The sequence below is a fragment of the Polypterus senegalus genome, chromosome 4, assembly GCF_016835505.1.
Source record: "Polypterus senegalus isolate Bchr_013 chromosome 4, ASM1683550v1, whole genome shotgun sequence".
NCBI lineage: Eukaryota > Metazoa > Chordata > Cladistia > Polypteriformes > Polypteridae > Polypterus > Polypterus senegalus.
In genome coordinates, this window is record NC_053157.1 from 228,636,015 (window position 1) to 228,649,590 (window position 13,576).

A 13,576-nucleotide genomic window follows, 5' to 3' on the forward strand; every position below is an offset into this window, starting at 1 on the left:
CCCGACATAACAAAGAAGTTGTCAGATATCAAAGTGGCCATAAAAGGTGAGTCATTGCCCGCTGTTTGAGTGTCATATGAAAGATAATTGGGGTACAGAGAAAATAAAATAGGCACAGAGTGGGAAAAAAGCAAGAAAATTCAACTTTAATTTTTAAATTTCCACTTTAATCACATAGTTTATTTTGTCATTAAAGTAGAACATCATAGACTTCATCTTAAAATAGTTTAATTTACTAGTTTCTTAAATCCCATCGTAACTAAAGTAGCACGTTAAATGCTTTGTTTTGTATTTGATCTTCTATGTGCTGTATGTGTGTGAACCACTACGTGCTTCCGGGCTTTTTCTTCCTCCAACAGGACGCAGAATCCATTACATTCGTAATATTACAACTCTCTGAATAAATAAAATACTGAGATGAATACTTGATATCCTTTTCATGATGATAGGAGTTGAAGCATGTTATTAAACATGGGAACACGGTGGCACAGTGATTGTTCATGCCTCACGCAAGATGCTTGCTTTGCATGTGCAACCTTCAATGAAATACTTTATTATAGCAGTACTGTCCCTTTTAAACGTACTAACCCCCAATTCCTGTCCTTACTTTTCTTTCTCCAAATACCCAATCGCAACACATTCAGCGCTATAATAGCTGTTAAGCCATCTGTAAGCTTAGAACGCTGATTCTTTAAAACTTTTAACAAACATTGAAATATCTTCATAGTACATGTTTAATTATTCTATCCATCTGTCCTTCCAGTGTCACACCAGCCCCAACAAGAATACAGCGCGAGACAGGAACAATTCGGTAACGGAGCACCAGCTCCTTGCTAGCAGTGCGACGCTGTGTCCTCACATGTTTAATTATTAACAATTTAGATTATTTAAATGAAGTTAAAGTTTTATCTGTATAATATAATAAACATATTTTGCTGCATTTCATCTTAAAAATTATGTCATCGTAAAAAATGTCATCATATGTAAATACGCGCTTTATAAAGTGGCTCAGGTTGTGCAATGTTATAACTGTATCGCAAGTTTACAGTGAGGTAATTGTGCTTATAAGTACAAACAGTTCTACAAGGAGCACTTGATGGGCTGATTGAGTGTGTTTACAGTTCTTGGGATGAAACTTGTTTCTGAACCACGAGGAAAGGCTCTGAAGCATTTGCCATATGAGAGCAGTTCAATAGACAGCATGGCTGAGGCAGCATGTGCTTGATGCTGTATACTGATAATTCTCTTTCTGATCAGCTGTTGTAAAGCTGTGATTCCACACTCAGATACAGTGATATAAATACTACGAGTGGTACAGAGTTAAAGAAGAAAGAAGAGAAGTTAAAGAAAAAGGAGAAAAAAAAGAAATGGAGGCTGCAGGAGAGGGCGACAGGAACCAGGGAGTGGAAAGCCGGTGCAAAGAGCTAGCGAGCGAGCAAGCAGCTGAGAAGAGAGCCTGGGTGTTTGGCCGGCACCCGAAGAGCAGTCGATATGCTCGTTCCCGCGAGTTTATTGTGAAGAGCGGGAGTGACCAGAAGAAGGATGGCTCACCACGTAAGGCTGAGAAGGCAGCGGGAGTAGGGACTTGGGATGTATATACCCCAGCATGAGCGCCCTGGTCACTGGGGATCCCAAGTCACTTTTTGGTGGAGGCTACCGGAGCCAGAGGTCGGTGAGGCAAACGAACCAGCAGGAGTAGGGAGAGAGAAGGTCAGATGCAGGTAGGGTGACTCCCCTGGTACATAGGCTTTCTCTGACCACCAAAGAGCTCACAGAGAAGCAATAACTGCTGTTAAGAACACCATCTATGGCAGAATAATAGAAAGTGACCACAATAACCCAAGGGTTTTGTTTTCTGTACTTAATAAACTACTTGAACCCGCATCTGGCCCAACTACCTCTTCTATTGAAGTCTGTGAGGAATTCCTCCACTTTTTCCATAACATAATTAAAGATCTAAATAATTCAACTAACATAAATACATCATCTGTTTATATCTCTCCCTGTTTTCCCACTCCATCCAGCTCCTTCTCTAAGTTCTCACCAGTCACATCTGCATTTGTTAATAACCTGCTTTGTAAGATGAGGCTGACTACTTGTGTACTGGACCCCATCCCCAGCACACTACTTAAATCCTGCCTTCATACCATAATCCCAACTGTTACAACAATAATAAACTCATCCATTGACACTGGCTCTGTGCCTCTCACTTTTAAAATCGCTTCTGTAACCCCAATGTTAAAAAGTCTGGTCTTGATGCAGATAATCTTAGAAATTTCCGGCCTATTTCCCATTTACCTTTCCTGTCAAAAGTTCTTGAGCGTGTTGTAGCCTCCCAGCTCACCAATTACTTAACCACTAATAATTTGATGGAACCCTTTCAGTCTGGTTTCAGGGCAGCACAGCTGTGAAACTGCTCTGCTACGGGTAACCAATGATTTGCTTATGGCAGCAGACTCTGGACAAACCAGCATATTAATTCTATTAGACCTCAGTGCAGCATTTGACACTGTCAGACATGACATTCTACTGTCCAGAATGGAGAACATGCTGGGTATCTCTGGCACTGCCCTCTAGTGGTTCAAGTCCTATCTAACTGATAGGCAAGAGTTTGTTAGTCTTGGCGACAACAGATCCAGCTCAGCATCAGTCACACAAGGAGTTCCTCAGTGCTCCGTCCTCGGCCCTCTTCTCTTCTGTATTTATATGCTTCCCCTTGGCCATATTATTCATAGTTATGGACTGGGTTATCATTTTATGCAGATGATACTCAACTCTACTTCAATGTTAAAAGTGGAACTTCATCAGAGCTTTCTCAGCTCACAACCTGCCTTAGTGAAATTAAAACCTGGATGGAGCAGAACTCTTTAAAATTAAATTGCAACAAAACTGAACTCCTGCAAATTGGGACTAAAATGCATCTTAATAAAATGAGCTCTTTCCCAGTCCATCTTGGCGGTGATCTCATCAGACCTGCCTCTACTGCAAAGAATCTTGGTGTCATTTTGATTCCTCCCTCTTTTCTCCACCCACATAAATCACATTAAGAAACTTTCTTACTTTCACCTCCGTAACATATCCCATGTTCCCTCCTTCCTCTCCTTCTCTAATGCTAAGAAACTTGTCCCTGCTTTTATCGCATCCCGCATCGATTATTGTAACTTCCTGCTGGCAGGTGTCCTTTCTAATCTTATATCACAGCTCCAGCTTATTCAAAACTCAGCTGCAAGAGACCTCATTCAAACCAGCAGCAGTGAGCACATCACACCCATCCTGCTCCATCTTCACTGGCTCCCTGTGTCTTACAAAATCGAATATAAAATTCTACTAACAACCTACAAAGCCTTAAATAACCTCGCGCCAAACTACATCAGTGACCTTCTCCATCACTATGTGCCTGCCTGCCCACTAAGGTCCTCTGATTCTGGCAATCTTGTTGTGCCCCACACTAACCTGCACTTTATGAGTGACGGGGTCTTCAGCTGTATAGTGCCCAGACTCTGGAATGACCTACCGAAATTAATCAGGTCAGCTGACTCCATGAATTCTTTTAAAAACAACTTAAAACTCATCTGTTCAGGAAGGCTTTTAGCTCTACCTGACTTTATTCCCCTTCTCTCAGTTTACCTCTCTGTCAAGATGCTCATGTAACCTGTGTGTGTGTGTGTGTGTGTGTGTGTGTGTGCAGAACATCAATTATTTTGTCTGTTAGACTTTTTTTTTCTCTGAATTCACTATTGTAATCTTCTTTATTTATTTATTTGGTTTGTACAATGCTATATACTGTATACCCTGCCGTTCTTTCTTATATTCTGTAAGTGCCTTGAGCATGGGAAAGGCGCTATATAAATAAAATGTATTATTATTATTATTATTATAGCCTGGGAAGTCATCAGTAGAAAGGCACCGAGCTTTGTGTTTTCAAAAGGACAGCTTCCAGCTGTTTTTTAACCTTGGGTTTTAAAGTATTTTTTTTGTATTGGATTTTAACCTCCACGTTTCACCTATTTTATGGATAATTTTTTAAGGAACTGTGATGCACTGCACTTTAATTGGAACACTGTTTTGAGTTTTGTTGTTTTAAATAAAAGCATTTGGCACTTTTTGCACCATCCCCTTGCTTCATTGTTTGTACCTCATTGTACAGCTTATCAGTGACATTACCAACGATGTCGGGTTCGAGGGCTCCCAGAAGCAAGATGGGAGCATGGGACGAACCCGCATGTCACATGACCCAGTTGGTGGCCCAAACTTTCTTTTTGTTGTCTCAAGACCTGTCATTCCCACACTTGGTCACAATAGATTTATCATAGTCTTCATGGATTTACAATAGTTATTAATGTCTACCTGCAGTGGGCTGGCGCCCTGCCTGGGGTTTGTTTCCTGCCTTGCACCCTGTGACCCTGTAGTTAGGATATAGTGGGTTGGATAATGGACGAATGGATTAATGTCTACTTTTCTCTGCTATCATTTTTGGTTGTTTGGTGGTGTTGTTTAACTGCTTTTTAAAGGAGGCTCCTAATTTTCCTACCATCTCACACAAGCACTAGGCACTCAAGGAGCATGTTCTTCTAAGTTCTAGACCCAGCAACATTACAATATTTATAAAACACAAGAGAATAATTACATTCAGTTGTGGTTCTGATCAGTTTCATGAAGGTTAATGGGTTTTTATAACTGCTGTCCAGTGAATTGTGCAGTTTTTGATTCAAAACAAGAAAAAGCAACTCAAAAGTAATGTACTGTTTGTAATGCGTTACATTTCAAAATAAGTAACTATATGATATATTTAGTTTTCTTTTGTAAGTAAAAACTAATGTAACAAAGTTACTCTTAAAAAAGTAACATTCTCCAACACCTCTTGTAGGCAAATCTTTTGTTTTGCATTTTTTTAAATATAGACTCATTATTTATTAATGATGCTTTGTTGTTGTCAATTGGTCCAGGAATTTATGGTTCCCCTCTTTCTTTTCTGTTTTTTATTTATTTATTTTTTTAACTTATAAAAGTCTTCCCAAGTTACTGTTGGGCTTGTGCAGACCAGGAAGCCTATTTATTGAGTTTGGGGCCAGGCTAATTTTATGCTGGTGTATATCATACCTGATATAGGAGTACATATCTGACGTTCAATTGGAGGCCTGCCATACCTGTTTGAGTTTCTTTGAGTTTGCAAATCATAACACCAAACAATTATGGGTGTCTTATTTTTGGATTGCTGATTTTTAGGCCTGTTTTTAGAGCAATTTTTTATCACTTGCCCTAGATTGTTTGTGACAACTTAGCACAAAGTTATCCAAAAATATAGCACTAAGAGTCATTGAAGTATGCAAGCTCCCCGTACACCGTCAGCATGGCACTGCCAGATTTAAACACTAGCGTGGCGAGTTACTCGTGTAGTTATGTGACTTTAGCTACAGGTGGAAGTCCCACTTTAATTACAGTGCCAAGCAGAGTTGTGTCACAGTTCAGAAGCCTATTAGCCAGTGAGAGTGCTGTGAAGAAGCTGTATGTTGTTACGGTGCTGCCTTTGTCTAGAAACAGCTCCATAAGCTTTATGACCACAGACTCGGAAAGTCTTTGCCCTTGGGTTGTAATTCAAAACACAGTTCTCAACAAGACATTGCCAGATGTTCGAAATCACAGCAAATCTGTAATACAGTGGTGTGAAAAACTATTTGCCCCTTCCTGATTTCTTATTCTTTTGCATGTTTGTCACACAAAATGTTTCTGATCATCAAACACATAGATAGATAGATGTAACCATTAGTCAAATATAGCACAAGTAAACACAAAATGCGTTTTTAAATGATGGTTTTTATTATTTAGGGAGAAAGAAAATCCAAACCTACATGGCCCTGTGTGAAAAAGTAATTGCCCCCTTGTTCAAAAATAACCTAACTGTGGTGTATCACACCTGAGTTCAATTTCCGTAGCCACCCCCAGGCCTGATTACTGCCACACCTGTTTCAATCAAGAAATCACTTAAATAGGAGCTGCCTGACACAGAGAAGTAGACCAAAAGCACCCCAAAAGCTAGACATCATGCCAAGATCCAAAGAAATTCAGGAACAAATGAGAACAGAAGTAATTGAGATCTATCAGTCTGGTAAAGGTTATAAAGCCATTTCTAAAGCTTTGGGACTCCAGCGAACCACAGTGAGAGCCATTATCCACAAATGGCAAAAACATGGAACAGTAGTGAACCTTCCCAGGAGTGGCCGGCTGACCAAAATTACCCCAAGAGCGCAGAGACAACTCATCCGAGAGGTCACAAAAGACCCCAGGACAACGTCTAAAGAACTGCAGGCCTCACTTGCCTCAATTAAGGTCAGTGTTCACGACTCCACCATAAGAAAGAGACTGGGCAAAACGGCCTGCATGGCAGATTTCCAAGACGCAAACCACTGTTAAGCAAAAAGAACATTAGGGCTCGTCTCGATCTTGCTAAGAAACATCTCAATGATTGCCAAGACTTTTGGGAAAATACCTTGTGGACTGATGAGACAAAAGTTGAACTTTTTGGAAGGCAAATGTCCTGTTACATCTGGCGTAAAAGGAACACAGCATTTCAGAAAAAGAACATCATACCAACAGTAAAATATGGTGGTGGTAGTGTGATGGTCTGGGGTTGTTTTGCTGCTTCAGGACCTGGAATGCTTGCTGTGATAGATGGAACCATGAATTCTACTGTCTACCAAAAAATCCTGAAGGAGAATATCCGGCCATCTGTTCGTCAACTCAAGCTGAAGCGATCTTGGGTGCTACAGGACAATGACCCAAAACACACCAGCAAATCCACCTCTGAATGGCTGAAGAAAAACAAAATGAAGACTTTGGAGTGGCCTAGTCAAAGTCCTGACCTTAATCCAATTGAGATACTATGGCATGACCTTAAAAAACCTTAAAAATGCTAGAAAACCCTCAAATAAAGCTGAATTGCAACAATTCTGCAAAGATGAGTGGGCCAAAATTCCTCCAGAGCGCTGTAAAAGACTCATTGCAAGTTATCGCAAATGCTTGATTGCAGTTATTGCTGCTAAGGGTGGCCCAACCAGTTATTAGGTTCAGGGGGCAATTACTTTTTCACACAGGGCCATGTAGGTTTGGTTTTTTTTTCTCCCTAAATAATAAAAACCATCATTTAAAAACTGCATTTTGTGTTTACTTGTGTTATATTTGACTAATGGTTAAATGTGTTTGATGATCAGAAACTTTTTGTGTGACAAACATGCAAAAGAATAAGAAATCAGGAAGGGGGTAAATAGTTTTTCACACCACTGTATGTCACACGTTCTTTGTTGTCAAAGCGCAAATGCCACATAGTAGTCTGATAGCGGTCACGGAACATCGTATTTTTGATTGCCAGTACAGCAAATAGTTCTGAGCAGGCATCAGCCACAGCACCAACTGTGGTCATCGCTGCTCTTGTGAAAGAATGGAGATAAATGCCATCAACTCAGAGAGGGAGATGGAAGTTTGTTGTACCACATGAATGTCACTGAGAGAATAAAACTGAATAATAAAAAAAAGCACTAACTTTTACAAGTAGCCAAAATTTACACCAGGTGTTACAGACTCAAATCAAATGTATGTTTTTGTTATATTATCGTAATAACATTAGCAGCTCACTACTCAAAATGTGGAGCACCCGGACTCAAACCTTTTGGTTATAAGGCAGTAGTTCTTACTTCTGCACCATCTAAGACTACATATTAACTTTCTGTTGATTGACACTTGAGATTAGATTTGTTCCTGTGGTGGGTTGGCACCCTGCCCAGGATTGGTTCCTGCCTTGTGCCCTGTGTTGGCTGGGATTGGCTCCAGCAGACCCCCGTGACCCTGTATTCGGATTCAGCGGGTTAGACAATGGATGGATGGATGGATGGATTAGATTTGTAACTCATTGATAGCAACATGTAAATTGAATGATTTTTTTTTTTTGGTAACACTCTTGTATAAAAAGCCCAAATGCCAAATGTATAAAAGTGCACATGTTTATTTGATATTTAGACTAATGTCTCCCACATTATACACTTCACGTCATTATTAGTATACGTTTTAGGTATGTGTTCAGCATTTCTTGTTACACATTTCCTATCATCCTACACTTACCCAGATCTTCGTAGAGACGGAACACACATGAAATATATGTATTCCAAATAACGATATATAATTTACCCTATACAACTCCAGGCACCTCGCATGCAGATAAAGAGACTTGCTGAGAGAACTGTTTGTCCAACTTGAGCTGTGAAGGTGGGGAGATTGGGATAGCAGGCTGCTTGCTGCTTGTGCTGATTGACATATTTACAGACCAAAAGACAATGATGCAGAGGTGTGAAGGAATTTAAGATGGGCCGGGATTACAAGTGTTTTCAACGGCTTCAGGGATTTTAGTGTTAAATAATGAGTTCTGAATTTGTCAATAATTCATCTACCTCAGTAGGAAAGAAAAGAGTTTTCAAAAAATGTTTGTTTTATTTTTCAGTATGATTTTCTGATAACTCTATACACTTCATCCATTTTTCCTGCAATGACATTAACCCCTTTGAAAAAAAATCTTCTGTTTGACCTTCAAACCAGGACGTCACAGCTGCCTTGACATCTTCATCACTTGAAAAAGTCCATGAAAAGATTTCTTCAAAACTCAAAACAAAAAAATAATCTGGAGGCACTAGGTCAGACTGTATGGTGGATAGTTCCGCTGCTGGAACCCACATTCTCGGATGGCAGCCTGTGATTGATGTGACATGTGAACTTACGCTTTGTCATGAAGAATCTTACTTGGTTTGCACAAGGATTCTCCTGACATCTTGTCTCTTGGAATGTTAGACTCACACTCAACTGTGCATGAGTAACCTTGAGACGTGGTACTGCATCCCCTGACTTGTTTCAGCATGATTGCGGCTTTCTTTCATAGTCATATGGTACCCAACAGGGCTGAGATAAAGAACTCCAAGTCCCATGTTGTACTGTGGGGAAAAGGAGCACTGCTGCAATCGAGGGGAACTGCTATCTAGGATTCTGGGGGAGCAATGCAAAGCAATCCTTCCATGTCTTGGTAGTACCAGTTGTCCCTTACAATATATATGTGTACTATGTGACCTCTACAGTCCACTTTTGGAGTGATGATTGACCTCCAAGGTTATTCCTCTTTTTATTTTATTTTATTGTAGAATCAACTCTTGGCAGTGGGTAGCAGGGCTGCCATTTGGTGCATGTGTAAGGGCGCCGTTTTCACCCTTACCTCCTTTGCTGTTATTTCCCTTACCTCTTAATATCTTAAATCATTCTTGAGGCAAATTGAACACTTTTTTGCCAGCTTAAGTGAATAATTAAAGAAAACATACTAAGTAATTGCAACACAAACACTGACTTAATCAGTTTTAATGCTAAAAGCTGACAGTGTAAGAAGAAAAGAAGTGGGCCGCTAGGGTGGAGAAAAGACGAGTAGCTCAGGAAGCAGCAAGTGCATCAAGCAAACAAATGGTAGACGTACAGAGAAAGAGGATGACAACTATGAATGCTCAAGTCAAGTGTATTCACATACAGTTCATTTAGAAAGTGCCTTTATGTTATAGTATTTAGACAAGTGATTGTTAACCTTGGTTTGGAGGTTTTCACAAACACAGTATGGAAATGAATTTGCGGCAGACTTCTCTATTATATAAATAACATGAACAATGAACTCCTTTCAACCATTTCCTCTTATCACACAGTTCAAGAGCTGAAACCATTTCAATGAACACATGCACCGAGCTCATTTGCTTCCTTTGGCTACAGCACATAAATATATCATTAGCGCAATTGCTGAACATAAAGAAAATAGTATATAGTAAACTACATAATACTCACCTTTTCTTTTACAACCATGAAAATAAACAAATAAAAATGGATCAATTTAAATATAGAAAAGAACTGCAATGCAGATTGTTGGCAGATCAGGAATAACCAAATCAAGTCATGATAATAACTGAAAAACAATGTTACATTTATAAGTGAATGAAGCAGATGGTTACTTCCACTTTCCTTTTGGTTTAAATGCTAATGGAGGACCTTTGCATTGTTGGTGATACTCAGCTAAAACTGTTGTCCCCAGTGGATGACCACATGGTATTAGCTAGAATACTCTGCATGTTTCACTAATATTACAACCTGGATGAAGAAACACAATCTTCAGCTCAACCTGGCAAAGATAGACCTTCTTTTTATTCCAGCCCATCCATCTATTCAGCACGCCATTTCTGTTCAGCTCAGCTCACTATCACGTCAGTATGCAGCCTTGGGGAGGTGATCGATGACCACCTGTCCTTCAAGAACCATGTTGCTACAGTCTCTATGTCTTGCAGATTTCATTTTATACAACCTGTGCAAGATCACACTGTATGTAACAGAGAATGCAGCATTACCTCCTTGTCCAGACCTTGGTCTTGTGCATGTATGAACTACTGGCAGGAGTTTCAGAATTGTGTCACCAAGCTGCTGCACATAGTTCAAAATGCTACAGCATGTCTGTCGTTCAACCAGCTGAGGTGGGTACGTTTCACTCCTCTCTTTGGATCACAACATTGACTCTATTTTGCAGAATGTATTAAGTTCAAATCCTTGATCCTTGCTTACAAAGGAATCAACAAGTCAGTACTTAAATATATAGAGAGATACTTGTGAGGTTCTATGCACTTTCTTGTCCACTCAAGTCTGCCGACGAACAGTGTCTGTTGATGCCACCACTGCAGAGCATCAAATCTCGCTCCACTGCAGTTGTTTCATATGTAGCTTCTAGCTGATGAATGGGTCTTCCTACACCCTATGGATATGATGACTCCCTGCTGTGGTGAATTTCAGTGTAACTGATATTAGCTATCAGTTTGTGTAACCTAGGAATTTTGATTCACTTGTTTTTTTTTTCTGAGCTCTTGACTTGTGATGATCAATTTTTCAACCTTGTCCCATAACACTTGTTTCCCAAATAACTGCCAGACTGATGTTTATTCAGTTATGTCGACCTTCTTTTTTGTAAGTCACTTTGGATAACAGCATCAACTGAGCAAAAAAAGAAAGGAATGTAATGTGTCATTTTCACACTGTTGTCAGTTTTCTGAGGAGATGAGCCTGCCACCACTTCCACAGTAGAAAACACATTTTGGTCCACTAACAGCTTTTTGCACAAATCAATGAGTGGCTAAACTATTATAAATGACAGGTTATGCTCTGGAACAAATGTGACAAAACAACATTTTTTTTCTGACTCTATTCATGTTCTAACATTGATGCACCAGCAGTTCTGATGGCTGTCACTTCTGCCAATGTTAATGTAAATGAGAAAGCACCAATAGCTACTGTGTGCCTTTGATGCCATAATGAAGATTTTTTTTTCAGTCATACTGTAGCTACTTAGAACTCACAGTGCACCAGGTTTATTTAATATGTGATATCAAGAAGCCAAGGTGTTATTCTTCAACTCCTTTTCCCTCCATCTAAGCCCCCCACCATCCCACCATATTGTTCTACTGTACTTGCATCTTCATCAGCCTTAACAAACTTTGATTCCACCTCGAGGGACAATTTTTAATCCTAGTTGTGCTTACAGAATGATGCTGAAATGCATCAAAAACAAAATACTTTGCTGTTGCTTTTCTTACCAGGTTGTTGCTGCTTTAATAAAATGTTAGAACAGCATTTGAATATTTTTATTAATCTAGAATGGCTTCTCACTGGAAATCTAGCATGTTGTCAGAAAACTTTTAGCTCAGTTAAAGCCAAGGATGAGAGGTGCAACTGTTGTGAACCTGAAGAATATATAGATTTGCTTCAACAACAACAACAATACTGTATTTATTTATATAAATGTTGCAGCTCAAAATGGTTTACAGGATGAAGAAAGAGAAAAAAATGACAAAATATAAAAATAAAATTAGGCAATACTAATTAACATAGAATAAAAGTAATGATGGCCAGGGAGGGCAGACAAAACAAAAAAAAAAAACTCCAGACGGCTGGAGAAAAAAAAAAATCTGCAGGGGGTCCAGGCCACGAGACCGCCCAGCCCCCTCTAGGCATTCTATCTAACATAAATGATCTCAATCAGTCCTCATGATTTTCAGGCTTCACATAAAAGAACTTGAAGATGATGGTCACGTGGACCTCCGGCCTTCAATCCATCAATGCAGGGACAGCACGGTCACAAAAAAATGGAAACATTAGGCAATAAGTACGTAAAATCTATAATTTGAATAATAATAATGGTACTATAGTGATATTTTGAATTTAACAGAGTAGTTTTAATAAACAAGGGCTGATCCTGATAACTACTATCCAGTCATGTGTAAATGGTTGAATGTGTACCTTCTTCAGATTACCTATGAAATACTGATTTAATAACGCTTATATTAAACACATAAGCATGTCCACCTTGTTTCCACAAGTAACAATGAGCATTCCTAAAAGGTCCATGTAAAACACACTTCTGAGTCCAAGAAATGTGGGATGGAAGAGAATAGCACTAATCCCATAACATCACAATGGCTGAGCTACTTCATCAGGCAGGGTGAAAGGGCATGAAATATCCCCCAGTGGCAACAGCTTGGACTGACACCTACTGTAGAAGTGAGTGGAACCTGATAACTGACCTGAACCAGCAGTTGAAGTTTCCACTTAAAATCATCTCACTCCCTTCTGAACAAATATCAATGGTGGAAGGATGGTGATCATGATCAAACTCACTTTCCGGTGGGAGGATGGGATAGAGGAAGACTATTGAGAAGAACAGGGAGATGTACAAGGAGTTGGAAGAATCATATGTGAAAGCAGGTTGGAAGACAGTAGCCTGAGAGAGTTTGCTGTACAGGCGTCAGTGGAAAATCTACACAACAGTTTCTGAACGCTGTCAGAGTTACTGGATCCAGGGAAAAGAAGCGAACAAAGAACTGATAGAAGAGGCACATTAAGGGAGCTTCTGGCTTTGGCCAGAAAACACAAAAGGGGGAGAGAAAGGACCCTAGGGCTGGCTAGGAGTGGAATGGAGACATCTCTGCCACTGCCCCACCATCCTGAGATATTCTGGGACTAAAGGGGTGAAGCATCAGGGAAGGGTGGCTCCTGGGCTGATGACCCTACAGCCGGCCCATTTACACTGGTGAAGATGTGTTAGGTAACAATGATTTGCAGGCAATGAATACACGTGTTTCCATACACTTAAACTTTTAGTAAGGTTTACTGGAATAGAGAAAAAAAGAACCTTCCACTTAAACAAACTTACCTGCTTGAGGGCCTGAATCCATTTGTTGTGTTTTTTTAGGTTTAACCTCTGCATAGGTGACATCCTCATTTTGGTCTGTTTAAGGAAGAAAAGAAAAAATATTAAGCTATACTTTATACAAAATTAAAGATATAAAGTCATATATCCATTAAACTGTATATAGGTAAATAAATGTGATTTTATGCAACATATTACAAACATTCAACACAATCAGCTCCTCCATGTCATACACTTACAAACACTTTTATTGTTAAAGGGGTGCCCAGGCGCACACCGTACACTTTAGACAGATAATACTTTATTTGTCCCAGAGGGAAA

At 39.7% G+C, this 13,576-nt stretch overlaps 1 protein-coding gene across 1 annotated transcript in view; it reads right to left on the minus strand.

Moving 5' to 3' along the window:
* LOC120528095 (C-type lectin domain family 10 member A-like) overlaps positions 1-13,576 on the minus strand; it is a 63,450-nt gene that overhangs the window by 20,004 nt on the left and 29,870 nt on the right. The window contains exon 3 of the mRNA XM_039752118.1: positions 13,259-13,333. Within this exon, the coding sequence (XP_039608052.1) occupies positions 13,259-13,333 (75 nt within the window). The remainder of the gene's footprint in view (positions 1-13,258; positions 13,334-13,576) is intronic.